Source organism: Pseudopodoces humilis, chromosome 15 (genome assembly GCF_049639895.1).
Source record: "Pseudopodoces humilis isolate 2021_Gansu_Grassland_sample_001 chromosome 15, ASM4963989v1, whole genome shotgun sequence".
Lineage (NCBI taxonomy): Eukaryota > Metazoa > Chordata > Aves > Passeriformes > Paridae > Pseudopodoces > Pseudopodoces humilis.
The window spans coordinates 16,861,049-16,880,290 of NC_142214.1; the positions used below are offsets into that span (position 1 = coordinate 16,861,049).

General features: G+C 46.2%; 1 protein-coding gene and 1 long non-coding RNA gene across 2 annotated transcripts; both read right to left on the reverse strand.

Moving 5' to 3' along the window:
* Window positions 1–2,231: 2,231 nt before the first annotated feature.
* PRPS1 (phosphoribosyl pyrophosphate synthetase 1) lies at window positions 2,232–14,211 on the reverse strand. The gene is made up of 7 exons (XM_005527420.2): window positions 13,942–14,211; window positions 11,607–11,790; window positions 11,167–11,265; window positions 9,395–9,519; window positions 7,501–7,674; window positions 6,608–6,767; window positions 2,232–4,327 (listed from the first exon to the last, which is right to left on the reverse strand). The coding sequence occupies exons 1-7, from the start codon at window positions 14,061–14,063 to the stop codon at window positions 4,235–4,237; spliced, it is 957 nt and encodes a 318-aa protein (XP_005527477.1). The 5' UTR covers window positions 14,064–14,211; the 3' UTR covers window positions 2,232–4,234.
* Window positions 14,212–15,537: 1,326 nt separating this feature from the next.
* On the reverse strand, window positions 15,538–17,704 carry LOC148183096 (uncharacterized). Its single transcript, XR_015773874.1, has 3 exons — window positions 17,570–17,704; window positions 17,419–17,487; window positions 15,538–17,334 (listed from the first exon to the last, which is right to left on the reverse strand). It is a non-coding gene; the product is annotated as an uncharacterized LOC148183096 (long non-coding RNA).
* Window positions 17,705–19,242: the final 1,538 nt, after the last annotated feature.

A 19,242-nucleotide genomic window follows, 5' to 3' on the forward strand; every position in this document is an offset into this window, starting at 1 on the left:
AGGGGAGCTCCCCCTTCCTCAAGCCACAGGCACCATCACACTCGTACAAACCGCGGCCAGAGCAGCTTTAAAGCCAACCCTGTGAACTGCCAGCAGGGGAGAGGTGGGGCTGCTGCTGGGGAGCTGCTAAAACCCATCTTGCACAAAGAACAAGAAAGGAGCTTATATCCCAGCAAGAGCTTTTCCCCCTGACAAATTAGCAAAGCCTCCCATAACTGCACAACCAGCTTCTTTCTTACGTCTTTTGGCATTTCTGCTTTCAATAATTTATAATAAAAGAACTGAGACATCAACAGATAGGGAGAAAGCAAAAACAGCCCTGACCTGAAATAGCACAGACTGACTGCCAGCCATTTTAGAGGGGTTTTAAATCTTACTCGGAACACGGCTGCCAGGGCTGATACAGCCTCTCTGATAGCCATTTCCAGGAATGCCTTATTCTCCTGTACAGGAAAGAGGCAGGAAGCTTTCTCTGACCAGGGGTTTTTCTCAGCCTCCTGACCCATCTGCCTGCAGGCACCACCATGACAGCTGCCAGGCTGAGCCACTCCACGGGGTGACAGCACTTTCTCCCGTTTTCACCCCAGCCTCCTGCCACAACCTTCATGTCAATCAGGGCAGAAGCAGACAGTCCCAGGAAGGCAGCCCCACACTGGGGCTGCTGTGTCTTACAGGACAGCTCATTCCTCCTGTGGATGTTGCTGCAGTTTGCAGAAGGGCTTGCTAACACCATTTTCCCCTTGCCTGACAGCACCAAGACAAGGTACTGCTTTCTTTAGATGACAGAAACACCAACTCCAAGAGACCTCCTTACATCAGTAAGGCAGGAAGGAGGTGCCAGCAAATTATTTTGAGGTGTGTCTTATTGTGCTTTAAACAGCAGACACATCCTGCTGTGTCCTGCACACCTGGGTAAGCTCAGCTCCCACCCTTTGCATTAGTTTCAGGTACCCAGGCAGGTGATTGATGTGTTCCTTGTTCCTGTGAATTAACAGCAGACAGGCAGGAGATGGCTCCTGGCACCAATACCAGCATCCTCACACCTGCAGCCACACTCTGGCTGTGCCTGTGGCAAAGGGAGCTGCTGGAGTCCTATCCCCTGCTCCTCCAGACCTCCAACTGCAGGGGCACAGCAAATGACACAGTTGAGATTTTCTCCTGGAAAATAACTTGTTTTGCACAGTAGTAACTCAGGCAGCTGTGAGGAAAGGCCTAATACACCCCACAACTCACCTTCAGATTTTGGTGAAATCTCCATCCCTTCTGAAGTTTTCAGAGCAATGTTACTACTCAGGTATGAGAACTGTCCCAACGAAGTATCTCCCATTCTTTTTAAGAGATACAATGTCTGTGCATTTAAGCATTGCAATTCAAGCATTAAGCAATTGCACCGTATTAAGTCTGTGCCCTCTCCCATCTTGAAACCCTGGTTTTATTAAAGTAACATTATATAATCACTAATAGCAATGGTCTCCAGCTGTACATATTGCTGTAACACTCTTTTTTTTATCAAAGAAAGGTGAAATCTGCTACATAATCGTGACAAGACCCACAGCACCCACCTTGCTATCTGCAGGGGAAAAAAACCAACTTTTTTCATTTATTCACTGGCCAGTACTGCAAGACATTTTAACAAATGGATGACAATTGTGATCCTGTCTGCCTGAGGCCATGGCCATGCTCAGTCTAGGCCTGGAAGTCTATTTGTAATGCCAAGGACCTTTCTCTAGGCCTGCCAATCTCATGCTTCTGACTTCATTTATACTTTCCCATCTGCAACACACAATGAGAAACGATCAGGCTTTAGTCAGAACAAGTGTTCCTCAGGACATGATCCTACTGTCTCTGATGATCAGCTTTGTGTGAGACACAAATTCTTCATTTGTACTTGTTAAAATATTCAAGCTTCCCCCACCTGAACATTATGTGAACAAATCTGCTCAGATACATAATTGAACAGTACTAGAGAAGCCACACTAACACCTCTAACAATTAAGTCCAGGAAATCAAACATGGACAAAAGCAATTGCTCAGTGCTTGGTCCCATGCTTCTCCTTCCATGCAATGTGAGCAGTGCCGAGGTTCAGCTGGGCCACATGCACAGGTGTTAAACCAGATGACCTTCCAAGGTCCCCTCTAAATAAAATCACTTCATGATCTGCCCTTAAAATGACCCAACTCAGAAGCTTCATGTCACTTAAGATATTTAGAAGCATTACAGGCAGAGGCTGTGGTTTTTAAATAAAAGTTTAATTCCTTCATCAGGTCTTAACTTTAAACACAAATGCTGCTGAAAATCCTCCCAGCGCTGCTCTGATGTCCTGGCTTTTGGCTCTCAGAGCAGCAGCAGGATTGCAGCAGGAGGTGGGATCACAGACTCTCAGGAGAGCTCAGTGCAGGGTGCAAAGCAAAGAAGCAAGAGATGCACAGTTTCCAGACAAACACCAATTCTTATACAAAAAGAAATGCTCTACACTAATAGAAGTATTAATGTTGCCACAGGACAGGAGTTTAGGAAGGGAGAGAAGTCTTCGGTAAAAGGCACAACTAAAGAAGTACTTCCTTAGATTTTAACCACATCTTTCAGTTAGTTTCACTTATACCCCAGCCCCCAGCCTCTTAAAGCCATGCTTGGTTACTCTAGAAAGTAATTTCAAGTTCCTTCTTTTCCCTTTTTCCCTTCCTCCAGCTCAAAAAAAATAAAAGAGGAGTGCTTATAAAAAAAAATAAATCAAAAACCCAACCAAAAACAAACAAAAAAAACCCCAACAAAACAAAACCAGAATAAAACAATTTGGTCTATCAACCGTAAGAGTTCAAGAGAGACTTAGCAGTTTACCTTACGATTGTCTGGTACATTTTTTAAGTATTCAAGTTTCAGATGATACTTACTACATCCAAGAGCCTCAGCGAGCTCTGGTTTTGGTATTTCTCTTTCAGGCACTTTGTGGCCTGTTAGGTTGGTGTTAAATCTGCAGTTTTCCCAGCATTATGTATCACCAGCTTTTTCAACCCATTGCCATGAACACTCCTGAGAAGCATCAGACCCACTGCAAGGGTTCCCTCAGGTTTTGTCCTGCAACCTGCACTTTTCCTTGGCTTAAGGTATTCTGCAAGAAGCAATGCTTTCAAGGAAAGGCAGACAATGAGCAGGACAATGTGTCAGTAACTTCCAGGATAACAGGACTGTAACAGGCAATGAATGAGAGGCTGAGCCTGCTGGACACAAAAGCTGCTGTGTTTCAGGTTACCCCAGTGTCTGAGCAGGCACTTGCTTGATGCAACAACCCTGCTGCTGTGGGATAAAGAGGCTCTGTTTACTACTGTACTGGTACAAAAAAAGGGTCAGGGGGTTGCACAGCAGGTCAAGGTGCAGCTGCAGTACATGACAGCAGTCCTCTAGTCAGCTAGCAAGGCTAACAGGAAGCTGCGAAATTGAGAAGCTGGTTTTAGCCTGCACTAGAAACCAAAGCACACAACCACCACAAGTTCTCTAGGTCAGAGTTTTCAGAAAAGAACACTTATCCAGGATGCACCTTCCCCACACTAAGCTAACACAGCACTACAGACTCTGCTCTCACCCTCACTTTGCTGTGTAGTGCACTAAAGGGCATTTAATTTCATCAACAATTAAGAGGAATTCAAGTTTGCAAGCTACACTGATGTCCTTTCCTGGAAGGAAGCTGTAGCAGAACCACCTCCTAGATGTCCCCCAGGGCTTCACCAAGGGTCAAGCTTGGCCAAGACACAAGCCTTCCCCACCACCCTCCAAGGGCTCTCTCAGGTATGGAGTGGTAAGACAGCCAGCAGTCTCTTGGGCTCTTGCTGTGGATCCAGATCAACGTGTCCTAGGGAGCTCTACTTCCCAAACAATTTAGGGTGCGCATGCCAGATCATCTAACCCTGCCCACAGACAAACCCTCTCCCTCCCCCCTCAAAATAATTGTGGCAATTAGCCATGTGTCAGTCCTGCTCTCCACAGACCCGAAGAATTGAGTCAGTGCCACTGCTCAGCTCCATGCACAGGGGTGCTGGTGGAGTTGGCTGTTACAGAGATGAGCTTTCCCCCTCCAGCCTCCCAGTACTGGGAACAGAGCCAGTAAGCCTGATTTAAGCAGGAGCTGTGGAGAACTGCACTGGAACAAGCAGAGTCTTCTACTGAACTTTACAACAAGCTGAACAACTTTTGGTTTAAAAAAAAAAAAGCCATACAAGCAGCAGGTGACATCTGTTGTTATAAAGGGACATGGCTGAATAGGTAGGAAACAGATTCCCCATTATGAGTCCTCCTGATGGCCTCTGCAAGGATCATTGAGATGTCAATCACCTGGAAGGGAAGAAAGATGTATCAGCATCATTGAGAAAAGACATCAAGCCTGAAAGAACAGCTGGGAAGTCAGAGAGAACCTAAAAAATAAACTCATCACCCACATTTACAACATGCCAGATGCAGACAAATTACTTCTACACAGGATTAGGATTTAATTACATACAACCCTACAAAGAGCACTACAAATATTCTAGCTGGTCTGTCAAAGCTACAGTCTCCTGTCACCTTGCTTTGCTCAGACTCCCTAGGCTCAGTCTGTTTACCACAAGACTCTTATTCACTTTGTGCAGAGACGTTAGGGCAGTCTAAATCAAGATGAAATCACTTCCCCTGAGCCAAGAGGCTTTACCACTGCTGCCAGCAGTCTGAGAGATGAAGCTGCTGTACTGCAGCTCAGCTCCCGGGCGTTGTGCTGGCTCCATCTGGTGGGGTCAGACAGGTACCCGGAGGAAAAGTCGAGTCTCAGCCAAATCCCAGCTCTGAATCCCCACAGCTACAGCATTTCAATATATCCAGTCTAGTAAGAATCACCATATTCATGGTGCATTAAAGAATCCAAGCAAAAACCATATTTAATATTTTTTATCTTCTAGATAGTTTGTCTCTGAAGGAAAGAAAAAATCAACAAGCTGGAGAGTAAAGCCTGAGCCTTGTGACAAATCCTTGAGCTCTGTGCTCCTCAACATCAAAGTATCAAAGGTATCAAAGGAGAGCCTAGAAAAGTGCTCCACTGCAAACTCTGGCTACAGCTACTTACACAGAGATTGCCAGTTTAACATTTTGCCTACAGCAGCTGCTGTGTGGAGCCTGGAAACAAGGTGCAGCACCAGACATGTTTTACATGTTGCAGGAGTATCACCCAGAAGTTAAGGCTGAAAGAAATGCAACCCAACAGCAGCTTGCAATGACCTCATAACGTATTTCCAAAAGCAGCTTAAAATTGACTGCAGCTTCAACCAGTTCAGCTCCCCTTTCACCAGCAGCCCAGTAGTGGGGAAGTTTCCACACTCACACCACAGTATTGGCTGAGTGTGAGTAGTGCCAGAATTTCCCCAAATGCCTGTATCCTAGATATTGCTGCTGTGAAGCCAAGGCCTATCTGGAATTAAATCTGGCAAAGGATGTCAGGGACAACAAGAATGTTTTCCTTTTGTTATAGATAAATTTGGCAAAACCTAAGAATAATGTGTGCCTGTTACTAAAGGGAAGTGGGACCCTGGTGACAGAGGATGCAGAGATTGCAGTTAGCGATCACCTGCTTTGCATCAGTCTGCACTGACAAGCAAGAGACTGGGGTAAGCCAATATTGGAAGGAAGACTTTTCCTTAGGGAGGATTGGGTTAGAGGACATTTGGCCAGATTGATATCCACAAGTCCATGGGCCCTGATGGGATACATTTATGAGTACTGAGAGAGCTGGCAGGCATCACAGCCAGGCACTCATGATCCATTTTGAAAGGTCCTTGAGATCAGCACAGGTGCCCAAGGACTGGAAGAAAGCAAATACAATCCAGAATTACTGTCCAGTCAGCCTCACATCAATCCCTGGACAGGTGATAGAGCACTTCACTCTGGAGGCCATCTCTATGCAGATGGATGACAAGAACATGATCAGGAACAGTGAGTGTGGATTCACCAAAGGCAAATCATGCTTGACCAACCCGATCACCTTCTATGAGGAAGTAACTACCTGGATGGGTGAGGGGGGAGCAGTGGATATTGTCAACTTCAACATGGCTTCTGACACTGTCAGTCATGAAATCCTCACAGGAAAACTCAAGAAGTGTACACTGGATCAGTGGATTGAGAACTGGCTGAACAGCAGATTCTGGGGCTCGTTATCTGCTTTTAGTTTTCATATGGATGGCAAAGGCTGGGCATAAATTGACACACAAAACAAAGCTGTCAGCACCAACATCAGAAGTTCCTGCCTACCTCTGTTTCAGCATTGCACATCATCAGCACATCACTCCTCCAAAGGGCACACATCCAACTACTTGCCTACACTGTTGGCCCCATTAAATCAGACACCTGATCTAGGTAAAACAAGCCTTAAAAAAAAACATCCTTTACTGAACTGTTTGAGATGAGCTGGAACAGAAGCTGCTTTGTATCAGTGTAACATGTCTGTTACCCCCCAGCAATAGGGCCAAGAGAAGTAGGCAACACTGATGGCAGAACCACTGTCAGCACTACACATTATTGTGGTGTTTTCACCCTCAACAGTGAACAGATAAGGCTACCACCTCCCAGCAGTGACAGAAAATAGATGCTCACCTGGATTTTAGGGCACTGCTTCATCTTGTCCTCCTGGGGTATTGTGTTTGTGACTACAACTGCCTCAAAACAGGCATTGTTGATACGGGAAATTGCTGGCCCAGAAAAGATCCCATGAGTTAAGATGGCATAAACTTTGGTGGCTCCAGCTGACACAAGCCTGCAAGGGGGGGAGTAAAGGAGAAGGATGAGTAAATTCCCAGCAAGTATTAAACTGACATTAGTGCAGGGCACATGGTAAGCATGACAGGAGACAGCACCATGTGCTTAGGGTACAGGCTACCTTTGATTCCCCCTCTTCTATAGGCTTGGGTAAAAAACAAGTTTTACAAGTACCATGAAATCCACCACAGGCAAAGCACACACTGAAAAAAACCCATTGTTCTTGGCTCTGGAATATTTGGAACAGATCATACAAATCACCTGTAATTTTTGCTTACACAAGGTAGCAGATATTTAATACTGTGTTAATACTTTAATACTGCATTTAATACAGTATGAAATACTGAGCTAATATTTAATACTGTATTTAACAGTTAGCCACCTTGCATATATTGGTGTTTCTAGTGTAAAAGGCATGAATGATACCAAAGTTTGAAAAGGTTATTTCTAATACAAAACTAGCTGATGGATGAGACAACACTTAGCTCTACCTGGGATGGTCAGTGATGGCCCATTTTCAATGCAGGAAAAAAAACCCACTATAGTCTTCTACCTATTCCCACTGTGAGAACTTTTACTGGGTTTTCCTCCTTCTTTTGTATGACATGAATAATCAAGAAACTGCATGAGCCTTGTGAAACTTGTCATGCAAATAATCTGCTTAACCCATTACCCAGTGTTCACTAAGAGCAGGTGCCTGGGTTAGGAAGGCAGCAGTCAGCCCCACTCACTTGTCTGCAGCGTGGCAGATGGTGCCACACGTATCTGCCATGTCATCTACCAGGATGGCCACTCTGTCCTTGACGTCCCCCACCAGCACCATGCGATCGACCTCGTTGGCCTTCTTGCGCTCCTTGTGAATGAGGGCAAAGTCTACATTCAACCGATCTGCAATGGAGGTCACTCTGAGGAGAGAACAGTTTCCAAACAACTCTTAACTCCACACAGCAGCTTCAGCCAAAGCTCTCTCAATATCAAGCACTCTGCTCTAAGAGGAGCTGTCACCACATCTGCTACTGCTCCCAAGCAATTAATAGAGGGCACTCTGCCACCTTAGTTTCCCCTTCAAGCAGCTAAACTGTAACCTCTGATCTAATCTCTCTCAGTGACAGCAAATAGATCTCATCTTTCATCATGACCACTGTAAACTAATTTGCATTTAAGCTGAAAACAAACCTTAAACCAGCAAGGTCAGCACACTTGAAGTGATCCAAACACTTGTAAAGTTGTCATCCTTGTAACACTGCTCTGGGAAGGCTTAAGTTGTGCTCTGACAGGGCTTTACTGTCACTCTTGCAAGCACTCAATCATCATGCACACAAGCATTAGCACAGATTGTGACAGGGTTACACACTCAGGAAATTCAAATACACCATCTCACATATATTTCCATTGAAGTGACTGCAGAACAACCTTACTAGAGGGATCTTAGCTTTATATATGGATACTGATGAATAGTAAAGAGTTTAAAAGCAGTAAGAGCAGAAGGAGTAAAACACACATGCCCCCAAGAAATTTTACACTTGATGTAAGTAGACTCTTAGTCCCACTGGACCAGACTTACCATCCTGGTGGTCCTAGATAACTTCCTAAACTGAAGTATTTGGCTTTGCATATCTCCATAAAATACTGCACCAGCCAAGATCGACATATTTCAGTACAAGAGGCTTTTGAGCAGATTTTTCATGAGTCAGATTATATCTGGCTGGTTTGGCAATTCATATACCGTGTTATGCAACAAGCTACAGAAATAGCTGAATATACAGAAGGTTTTGCCCAGTCTGTGGACCACAGCAGAGCTACAGAAGACATACAGTGACCTACAGTGTCAGTGTCTCTTGACTGTTTGGAACACATCACTTAAAACATTCTGAGACATGTGAATCAGATTGGCACACACCAACATTTTGGTGTGACAGTCCTGGATTAAAGAATACATCTGTGTCCCTTTACTGTTCACATGTAGCCCTCAGACAGAAGCATCAAGGAACAGCCTAGTTCCTCCTAAAAAGCACCTGAGAACATTCTGAGCTGCCCACGAATTGACATGCTTGTCTGCAAGGAGATGGGAGATTGTCAGGCTATCAAAATAGAAATGTGTTATAACATATGCTGCTGCTTTTTGGAAAAGAACCATCTATCTTCCTCATTCTCAGAGAAGATGAAGAGTGGAAGCAGGCTTAAATCACAGCTACATATTCAAATTCAGGGTAATAAAGTAAGAAAATGCCTCAACAGACTAAGTTGAATTCTGCAAAGAAAGCAGCCTGGATAAAAATGTATCACTAATCATCAGCAGTAAGCTTGCCCTGGCATAGGTGTGTAAGCTACACCGTTTCCTCCTTCAATTGGCATAAATACCCTTGTACAAACTGGTTTAGTCCAAGGGATGTAGCTGTTGTGCATTTCCTACCTATGCAGCTGTGATTCTAGCAGCTATTTAATCCTCCATGTAGCCCAAGAAACCTTCTAAACATTCCCTAGGAAGAATATCTGACCGCTCTTCACCAGCTGTCCCAGACTGTCTGAGAGAAGGCAGACTGACAGAAGGAACAGGCTTTAAAAATAGGGTCACATTGAAGTAAACACAGAAGCAGCATCTCAAGCTACTGTGTGACAGCTCACCTCTTGGCTCCACCAGCATCTGGTGAAACAATGGTGCAGTTCTTCCACTCTGGAATATTCTCTTTGATCCATTTCAGTACAGCAGGCTCGGCATATAAATTATCAACAGGGATATCAAAAAAACCCTGCCAGGAAGACAACAGGAACAGATATAGACGAAAGTCCCATTCCAGAAACAGTTATAAGAAGCATTTTATATCATCAGGCATACAGTCATCACCTTTCCACAGCTTTCAGCTTTCCTTTTTACTTCCCTTGATGTAAGGGCAGTAGTCTTTGGGATACACAGAATAGTAATGTAAGAGAGCCAGAAATAGCTCAGCAGCATAAATAACACTTTACATCTAACACCTCCACAAAATGAGACTAGTTCTGTCCTGGGGGCTGCAGAAAGCCTGCAGCAAATGCACTCATTTCCAGAGCAGCTGGCTGCCTGTTTACAGTCAGTCTTCAAAGCTCATTACCTAAACTGTTCACATCTACAAAACAGGCTTGAGTAACATCTGTCCTTAAACTAATGCAGCTGGTTCTGTAACTTTACAGTGACCCTGAAGAGTTCTCCAAATCTCATAGGTCACTAAATGCCAGAAGTTAACCCTGGAGTAACAGGCAGAAGAGGGGCAGCTACTCCTGAGGAATCCTCCAAGGTACAGGGTAACAGACCCTTCTCACCATCACTCCTTTTGTGCTCAGCAATGCAGCAGCTACAAGAACCAGGCTGAAACCAGCCAGATGCTGGAAACACATGTTCACAAATGATCCTATTAAATCTCGTCACTGCTGCTGGTGCAAGGTCAGCCCTATGGCACACACCAATTCCAAGCCCTTAAGGAAAAGGGGGACCCCCTTGGGCTCAGTTATTTCATATTCTTTCTGAGAGCCTTCTCAGCTGTGCCCCCACAGATGTTTTTCATCTGAGACAGTATTTCTGGGCCAATCATACTGAAGTGTGAATGACTGCACTTCCAACTGTTAAAACAACAGCCAGCCCACTTACTTCACCAGGCAGTAGCTACCTTACCCTTTGAAGCAATAGGAGACATCCTTCCCTTTGCCACACCCCTCTCAGCTGCACTGAGTAGGTTTCTTGGTCTTGAGCACTTGCTCAGGGTGGAGAGAAACAAAATCAAATTGAGCTTGCAGCCCTTCCTCTCCCTGGCAAATGTTCTTGCCAGTTTTCTTACACAGCATAGGTCAAGACTTTGGTTGCTCTGTGAGATATTTTGTTCATAAGCCAACAAAGCCTATGAATGATTTTCAATTCACTACCAGCATTGGAGAGAAACAAGACCAGCTTGTGTGGGAGGGTGGCACTGTATGGATACAAGTGGGATTGCCCATCTTGCCAGAGACAAGCAATCAGATCACTGTCCTGGCCAACAAAACCCACAAATGGAGCTGTGCCAGGACACCTGAGGGCAGAACTAACTGCTCACTTCTCCAAGAGAACACACCAAGCATCTGAAAGCTCTGCCCAGAATTTAAGGATACTCCCCATCTCAGATTCCTCCAAGGTCTAGTGAAGAATAAAGTGTCACCGTGTGGTAACAAAGCTGTAGCATCATTTACACAAGACAACACACTCAGTCTGATGAAGAACAACTATGCTTTCATTTACAGGTTAACCTGTTACCCACCTCCTCATCCAGTCCTAAATACCCAAGTCTTGATCACTGTAGTATCTCAAAAAAGCAGATGGCTGGAAAGCTTCCAAAGCAGTCAAGAGGCTCAGACTGGAACTGGTTAAGTCTTTTCCTGATTTTTGCTCCTACCTGAATCTGAGATGCATGCAGGTCCATGGTGATTATATGATCTGCACCTGCCACAGACAGCATGTTTGCAACCAACTTGGCAGAGATTGGAGCTCGACTCTGGTACAGGAAAAAAAAAGACAGTATAAGACAAGTTCAACTCCTTCATCAAGATGTCAGCCTTCTGCTTCCAGGCAGTGATTCAGAAGCAGTTACTAAAAGGAGCACTCATTAACATTGCATCTTTTCATCAGCTAGTGATTAGACTTTAGCATATTTTCAAGAAGAACTAGATCTTTATGAAAAGATCATTTTGCAGTCCCATGTCCCAAAATGTAATGAAATGAAGAGTTTGGATATTCAGAGGAGGCAACAAAACTTCATTTAAATCCTCTCCAGCAATCAGAACTTTCAAGGTGTGCATTCAATTCCCCTGCAGAAACCTTTACCACATCCCTTACCTTGTCCTTTTTGTCCTGCCGGGCGTAAGGGAAGCAGGGGATGACAGCTGTGACTCTGCTGGCTGAGGCAATCTTACAGGCATTTATCATGATGAGGAGCTCCATCAGATTGTCATTGATTTCCCCACAGCCACTCTGCACAATGTAGACATCTTCCCCACGAACACTCTCACCTATTTCCACGCTGGAAACAGATGAAAAGAGTTGTAGCCAAACACAAATTAAAGCACAGCCATTACCCTGAGCCTGCAAAGCAACCAAGGCACTGCACTCCCAAGGGTCTGTAGGTGACAGTGCCATATAATCAAAGCTGTTGAGCAGGAATACTGCTGTTTATTTGCTCAGTGGCTATTTTACAGAGCTCACTGATCAGATTTAATGGTCCAGCCTGAAAGGCTAAAAGCACTCAGCCTGTGCTCTTGATCTTAACACAAGTTGAGCATGTAAACACACTCAGGAGCAGGCCTTGTTCCCCTGGAATCAAAAGCACAGCCACCTCTAAAAGCAGCAGCAAACAAAGGAGCAAGGACCATGGCCAGCCACCAGACAGAGTGGGGTCAAACTGCTACCAAAGCAACACCACAGCCAATTATCAGATTGAGAGTCACAACAGCCATTCAGTGGCTCCAGCAGAGGAGCACTCCAGCGTTTCACTCTGGAAAGGCTTTTGGGGTTAATTTCCTCCTGGATGCAATACACACTAATCCCTGCTGATGGAGGGCCTGAATACAAGCCAAAGGTTCTGTTTGCCAGCAGCAAAATGCCAGTTCCAGTACACGTATGGAGACACCAGAAAGGGTGGGAGAGAAACCACTTCACTTACAGAGCCCCTCAGGGTAGAGTTTTAATTCTAGTATTTCCTTCTCTGACCTTTCTGATCTCTTCTTCAAACTTCTTTTGACGACTGTTCTCTATTTATAGCTTTACTGCTCAATATCCATCAGCGAGCTGCTGTCATCTTTACTGCCCACTGACTTACAGGAGGCATGCATCTCTCAGGGAGAGCCTCAGTCAATGAGAACTCTGTTGTGGAAGTGTCACAAGTGTCATCTCCAATATTAAGGTGACTTATGATATTTATGGTACAAAAAAGCCTATGAATTATTCTGTTGAAACTGCCTTACTCTTTTGGGGAAGCACCTGCTGTCAGTTTATTGGGGTAAATAAGATGTCTTTTACGTCTTTAAGTCACGTTATCTGCTGACATAGGAACCTGCTGGCCAGCCAACTAGACGTGTAAGAGCAGTTAATAAAGAACAATGAGAAAAGCGCAGGGGCGGTAAATCAAACAGAACTTTTTGTAACTCTCCTTTACAACTCTTTGTACTACCTCTGAGGTTTTACAATCAATACCCATGGAAAGAGAAACATAATACCCTACATCACGTGTACATCCTGGATTTTCTTGGAAAAAAAAAATACTGTTGCCAGAAGAAGTGGGTTGGAGCAATCAAGGTTCTTCGTGTTATACTCCGTGGTGAAGCAAGCTTAAGTAGCTCTGAACAACTTTAAACGTCCTTTTTAGCTTTACGTAGGATGGCAGCAAGATTTTTAAAGCACAGATATATGAAACAAGGCGAATGTTAGGTTTCAAAGCTTGAGGGAAAGACTGCACGACCGCAAACGCACCGTGGGATGCACGGAGGTGTGAGCCTCTTCTCTTTCCTTAAGAATTCTATCAACACTTTCTAAGACTCTGACGCTCCTCAGAGAAGTTTGAAGGTACATACTGCATTCTAATCACAAAATTACCAAGCCTCAAGTCATCAGAGTTTAGATTTAAGCATGAAAAAGCCTAATCAGTGTAGGTGTAACTCCGAGAGATGCCGTCCCATCAGTTCGCGGATTTGAGGTGGAAAGGGCAAGGTCCGGGTGACGAATTTCACCGCTCCAACGCTTGCCACAGCGGCCAGGTCACACAAATCCTCCAATTTCAGGAGCCCCGTGCGGCCCCGGGTCCGGGGGAAGCCCCAAAGCCGGCGGTGGAAGCCCGCGTGCGGCCGGCGCCGTGAGGCGGGGGCCGCTGAACGCACGGCCCGGGCCGCACATGGCTCCCGGAGCGCACCGCGGCCCGGCCTCGTCCCACACCGAGACCCAGCTCTGCCCGGGGAACGAGCGTGATGCGCCCGAGGGCTTCGGGGCAGCAGGGGCCCGGCGGGAGCGCTCCAGGGATGTCTCCGAGCGCGGCTCCGCTGCTCACTAGCCGGGCCCGACCGCACAGCCCCCGAACTACAACCCCCATCACCCCCCGCACGGAGGCCGCGCGGTACCGAGCGCCGCAGCGCCGCGCGGCCTGTCGGGAGATGTAGTGCAGCCGCACCCCGCCCCGCCTCACCATGTCTCCTGGTTGCTGAACTTCTTGGTGACCACCTTGCCCAGCTCCAGGCCCAGGCGGTCGGCGATCTTCTGGGACAGGTCCTGGTGCGAGCTCCCGCTGAAGATCTTGATGTTGGGCATGGCGGCAGCGGCACCCTTTTTCTCCTCGTCCTCGTCGCTCCGCCACGCAGCGCCCGCGGCTGCCGCGCGGGGACCCGCCCGCCTCCTGCGAGGACGCGGCACGGTGGGTGCAGGTCACACCAGTCCCCTCTACGCCGCCATCTTACCCCTTCCCGCCTGCCGCGCCAATCCTTTATAGCATCTCCCCCCGAGGACACGCCCCCTCTCGCTTTCCATTGGCTGCTCTGCCGCAGGGGGCGGGACCCCGCTCGCCGGGGCGGCCGTAATGGGCGTGATTTGGGGCGTCGCCTTCTCCTTGAGGGAGAGAGGCGGTGCGCGCGGCCCCCGTTGGGGGCGGGGCCCAGGGCAAAGAACGGCTCGCGATTGGTCGCTGTGTGGCGGCCTGGGCTGCGATTGGCCAGAGCGACGGCGGCCGGAGCGCGCGGCCGGCCCTGCCCCACGTGGCCGCGGCAGGAGCAGCCGCCCTCCCGGCGGCCATGATGGCGCCCACCGCGCCGGGGGGAAGGAGGCGGGCGGTGGCCCCGCTGCCGCCTCACGGCGCCGCGCCCGCGCCTCCCGCCCGCCTCCCCCCGCCGGGCCCGCCGCCTGCGAGCCCCGCGGCGCCGCGGCGTCCGTTACCTCAGCATGCCGGCGTGCCCGCGTCCGCGCGTCCGTCCCCGGCGCCCTGCGCGGCGCTGCGCTGAGCTGAGCTGGCGTCACCCGGCGGCCCGCGTGTGAGGCGGTACCGGGTGACACCGGGTGGCAGCGAGCCCCGCTGCGGCACCACCGCGCACCGGGCCGGGCCGGGCCGGCACCGCCGGGAGTGCCGAGCCCGGCGCTGCGGAGGCCCCGGCCGTGCCCTTCGAAGGTTGTTTTGGTTTCGGATCAGGGCTGCTATTTTAACAGGCTGGTTAATTCCTGAGGGGTTTTTACGTTTGTGGTCGGGATTTTGTACCCAATTCCATACCAAAATATATACTGATACATATACGTATGTATGTATGTATCTGTCTTAAATGTATATAAATGTGTAACTAACTGTAGTCTAATACCAGTCTTCTGTGAATTATTGGTTTGTATGTGACTGCATCATGCACATTAATTTTTCTTTAGCGAAATTAAACATCGTGCTTAAGGGTTTTTAACCTTTAAACCTGGATTGTTAACCTTTAAACCTGGATATCATTGAATCATAGAACATCCTGGGTTGAGAGGGAAGCACAAAGTCCTGACTCCTGGTCCTGCACCATGACACCCCCAAGAATCCCACCACTATGATTTTTATAGTGGCTTATTCTCACTCTAAATTTTTTTATCCAGTCTCCGGTTGTTAATAGGCCAATATAGTCCTGCCCTTTTTCTAATATTTAATTATCTCAAATCACTTTTCACTACTTTGAAGGAAATGGTACTCAAATTTTAACTTATATTATAAATCCCTTAAAAAGAGAAGGCCCTGTGGTTCATCACAGAAAATGCAGGAATTGATTATTGCTCACATTTCTGTGTTTCTGTCACACAACAAACAGCAAGTCCAGGGTAATGATGACACTAAGCCATGACTCTCCACTCTCTCTCTCTGCTTCTTATTTTCCCCACAAAGTGAAGGAGACAGATTGACACATATATATAAATAGACAAAAAAAAAATATTAAAAATAAGCCAGAGACAGCTCCTTCAGAATGTTCATGCTGTTGTGCAATTTCTACTCGTGTTACCTGAATTTCTGAGAGATAATAAACTTCTGCAGTGAATTTGACATTGATTTGCTTTGAGTCCTTGAGAATTCAACTAGAAGAAACCATCCACAAACCAGGTGGGGGGCTGGCCACATTTTCTTTATTTTCTTAAAACTCTCCTGGTCCCCAAATACTGCTGCCATTATCCCCAAGGACCTGCAAATTAATGACTATAAAACCAAACTTTGAGGAAGTTTTCTTTTACACTTTTTACGGTGTAATTAAATTAGGAATTCAACTGCATTAAAATATTGATTCCCATGCTTTGCATTGATGGAACTGGAATATTAATATTGGTAATTTTGATTATTTCCTGGTGTAGCTGTAGCAGATTTAAGATGCTGTGAAAGACAACACATCCAGGGAATGGGGAAGGAAGAACTTTGCTTCTAATTTGTTGCTAATCACTACTCATCTTAACAAAGAACAATCATTTTAACAAAATTATTCTTAACAGTGAAGAAAACTTCACTGGTGAGTGGCTACCTGATGGTTCAAGTGATGGGATTTGTGGATACCTCCCAAATTTCCAGTTGACACGTTCTTGTCCCAGACCCACATCACTGCAGCCATTCACTGCTGACTCCTGGCCTTTGGTCTGGGCCACACCTTGGTTTTGAAATTTTTGCTTCACTCTTGTTTTAAATCCCCTTTTTTCTTCCCTGTTCTTGAATACAGAATGAGAGTTTTCTGTGCCCAAACATCCCAGGTTCCCCTGAATTTATTTGTGAACCAGGCACTGGGACCCTGAGGCTGAAGGCAGCAGAGGGTATATTTAACATGTAAATTGTGCCTCTCATTGATGAACCCTGCCTGGGCTTCCCTACACAGCAATCTGGAAGTAGCTTTCCTATCATGTTCCTCCTGGCATCACAGAAACGCGATTTGGAGGAGTGAGAAATCTGACAAAAAATCAAAAAAAAACCAAAAACCCAAAACCAACCAACCAAAGAAAAAAAAAAACCAAACCCTGGAACTGGGAACTTGTTATGTGTAAAATCAAAGATACATATTTTTTTCCCCTCTCTGAGCTGGTGGCCAGGTGTGTTTTCACACCCACCTGCTTCCCTCAGGATTTCAGCCTCCACCGTGCCTTTGTAGATTAGCCAGGGCTTTGTTCCTGAGGACAAAAGTCCACCTCCACTAACGACTCACAAAGCTCTTGGAACAGGATAACCTCAGGGACTTGCTTAAGGAGAAGCTCTTAATGCACCAAAGACTAAGTTAAACAAAGCCAAAAACTCGCTCAGGAGGTTCCTCAGCTACAATTTGACTACGAGCAGCCGGTTTTGCCATGCAGGCAAAGCAGCTTTGAAGAGTGAGACGTTTATCTGGTTCTTGGGATGAAAGGAGAGACTTGTGTAGTTGCATCCATTGAAAACCAAATTTGCACCGGCTTGGGAGTCAGATCTTCTGTCAGAGGATGCTCAGGGAAATGATCACAGATCATAAAAATAATCACAGATCGTGAAAGGGCATTGGGGTGTCTCAGCTTTTGTGTGGATGCCCTTAATCAGAATTAAAGCACCTCATCACAGCTGGCATGCTTCATTCTGAAAGCAAAATACAATAAATTGAATTATTTCCTTTCAATCTAAAGGATTTTATTTAATTTTCCTGTGGTTTACAGTACGTACAAGCACAAGCTGGCCTGGAGAAGCAGAAAGGAAAAGCTCATAGCCTCAGGTGCTGTGTTCCATCAAGTTCTGTAAATTGTGAATCAAATTACCGTCCAACTAAGGAGAACCTGAAAATACACAAACAGCCCCCAATTTTTTTTTTACTTACCTGATTCTAAGGAGGTTCAATTAAATCAGGAATACCTTTGTGTGTCACAAGCTGAGAATGAATTTTCTCAAAATTCAAGCAGCACATTAACAGCATCAAATTTCATGGCGATGTCAATCAAGACAAATAGCCCACGTCCCCCTCTTGGCACTTTCCTGCATACAATTGCCACTTAATTACCACCAGCCACTAATCAAGAGCACATTTTCATGCAAAAAGACTGTGGCTGAGGGTTGTTATTTCTTTCTGTTGCCTTGTGACTTCACTGCCTCACAGCCGGTTCTGTTAATGAATGGCACTTGATGGAAATAACACCGGGCTCTGCCCTTTTGCCTTGGTGGCTGAAAGTAGGAGCCGGGAAAAATTAGAGGTAAAAAAAAGGTAAAGAAAAACAGAGGTAGAGACAGGGTGGGAGGATGGATAAGAAAGTAGAGGCTGAGAAAAAAAAAAATTAATGCCAAAAAAGTTGAGAGGCTGAAAAAGAGAGGCTAAAAAGGGGAGAGAGGCTGAAAGCTGATGCAAAAAAGGGATGAGAGATTGACGTGAGGGCAGAAGGAGAGGGGGAAAGTTTAGGGATGGTGTTCACCCTTTGCACTGTAAATATTACAGGACATTGCTGGACCACAGCCACCAAGGAAAAGCACACCATTTGTCAGGAAAAGGCAAAAATTCTGGGAAATTAATGGTATTGTCAAGTCTCCACTGGAACCAGTACAGACTTAGAGATCGCTTTTAAAGGATCCTGACTGGTTCCCTTCGTGTTCCTGATCTTTCCACTCAGCGTTTTTACTGTGCCTTTCTAAAGAGCCCAGGTAAAAATATGAGCAATGATCTGTCTTGCCTTAGGAAGAGGTAAAGTGGGATTTAGTAAAGCATTGTAAAATATCAACCTGGTGCATGTTCCCAGCCCTTTCATCTTCTCACCAGCCCTTGGCGGGGGAAACAAATCTTAGAAGGGCAACACTGGAATTTCTGCCACTTTGGGCATGGTGTGTTTGCTTTTTAATAACTTTACCAGTCCAGCTGCAGAAAGCCCCCTCTATCCATTCTGTATGTGGGGGACAGGTGACAGCAAGGGGCACCATCTCAGCTGGCCTGGGAGGTTGTGCAGCAGATGCAGTGGGATGAGGTGTCTGCTTGTGCCTTGATGCGGAATTACATAACACAACACAAAAACCTTTGGAAAAAATTCCTATCAAGTGTACAGACTGTTTTTGTGTATATTAGGTATGTTTGGGTGCTGTAAGTAGGCTGAGATTACTGTGTTCCCTGGCAGCCTTCTCCCATGTCCACAGAAAGCCATAGGTGTCCTGCCCAGCCCCACTGTGACTGCCCTCGTGAGGAATTTGTTAGGATATTTCACTCAGGAATCCAGACACTGTGCTTTAAATGAGGATAAAATTGAAACATTACTCACTTCCATTTGACTGTCAGCTCCTTTGGGCATGATGAAAGCAGCAGTGGGTCCCAGCTATTCAGCTTGCTCTGCTGTTGTATCTGGGGCTCCTGCAAGTCCTCTGTAGTGTTGCCAAGATCTTGGAGAGGATGGAAATCCCCAGAAGAGAATGCGACTGCTCTGCCATGGGGATTAGAGTTCAAAGTGCTCTCAGCCATGGTGCCCAGTTGTTGTCTCCAGCTGACAATAACCAGCAAAGTCCATGGAGACATAAAAC

Bases quoted from the DNA above. Each gene is read 5' to 3' on its own strand.
- PRPS1 (XM_005527420.2), bottom strand. From the start codon at position 14,063: ATGCCCAACATCAAGATCTTCAGCGGGAGCTCGCACCAGGACCTGTCC. The intron at 11,266-11,606 runs GTAAGGGATGTG...TTCCTGTACCAG, and splicing joins GGCAGGACAAAAAGGACAAG to AGTCGAGCTCCAATCTCTGC. The intron at 6,768-7,500 runs GTGAGTGGGGCT...CCCCCCTTGCAG, and splicing joins ATCTGCCACGCTGCAGACAA to GCTTGTGTCAGCTGGAGCCA.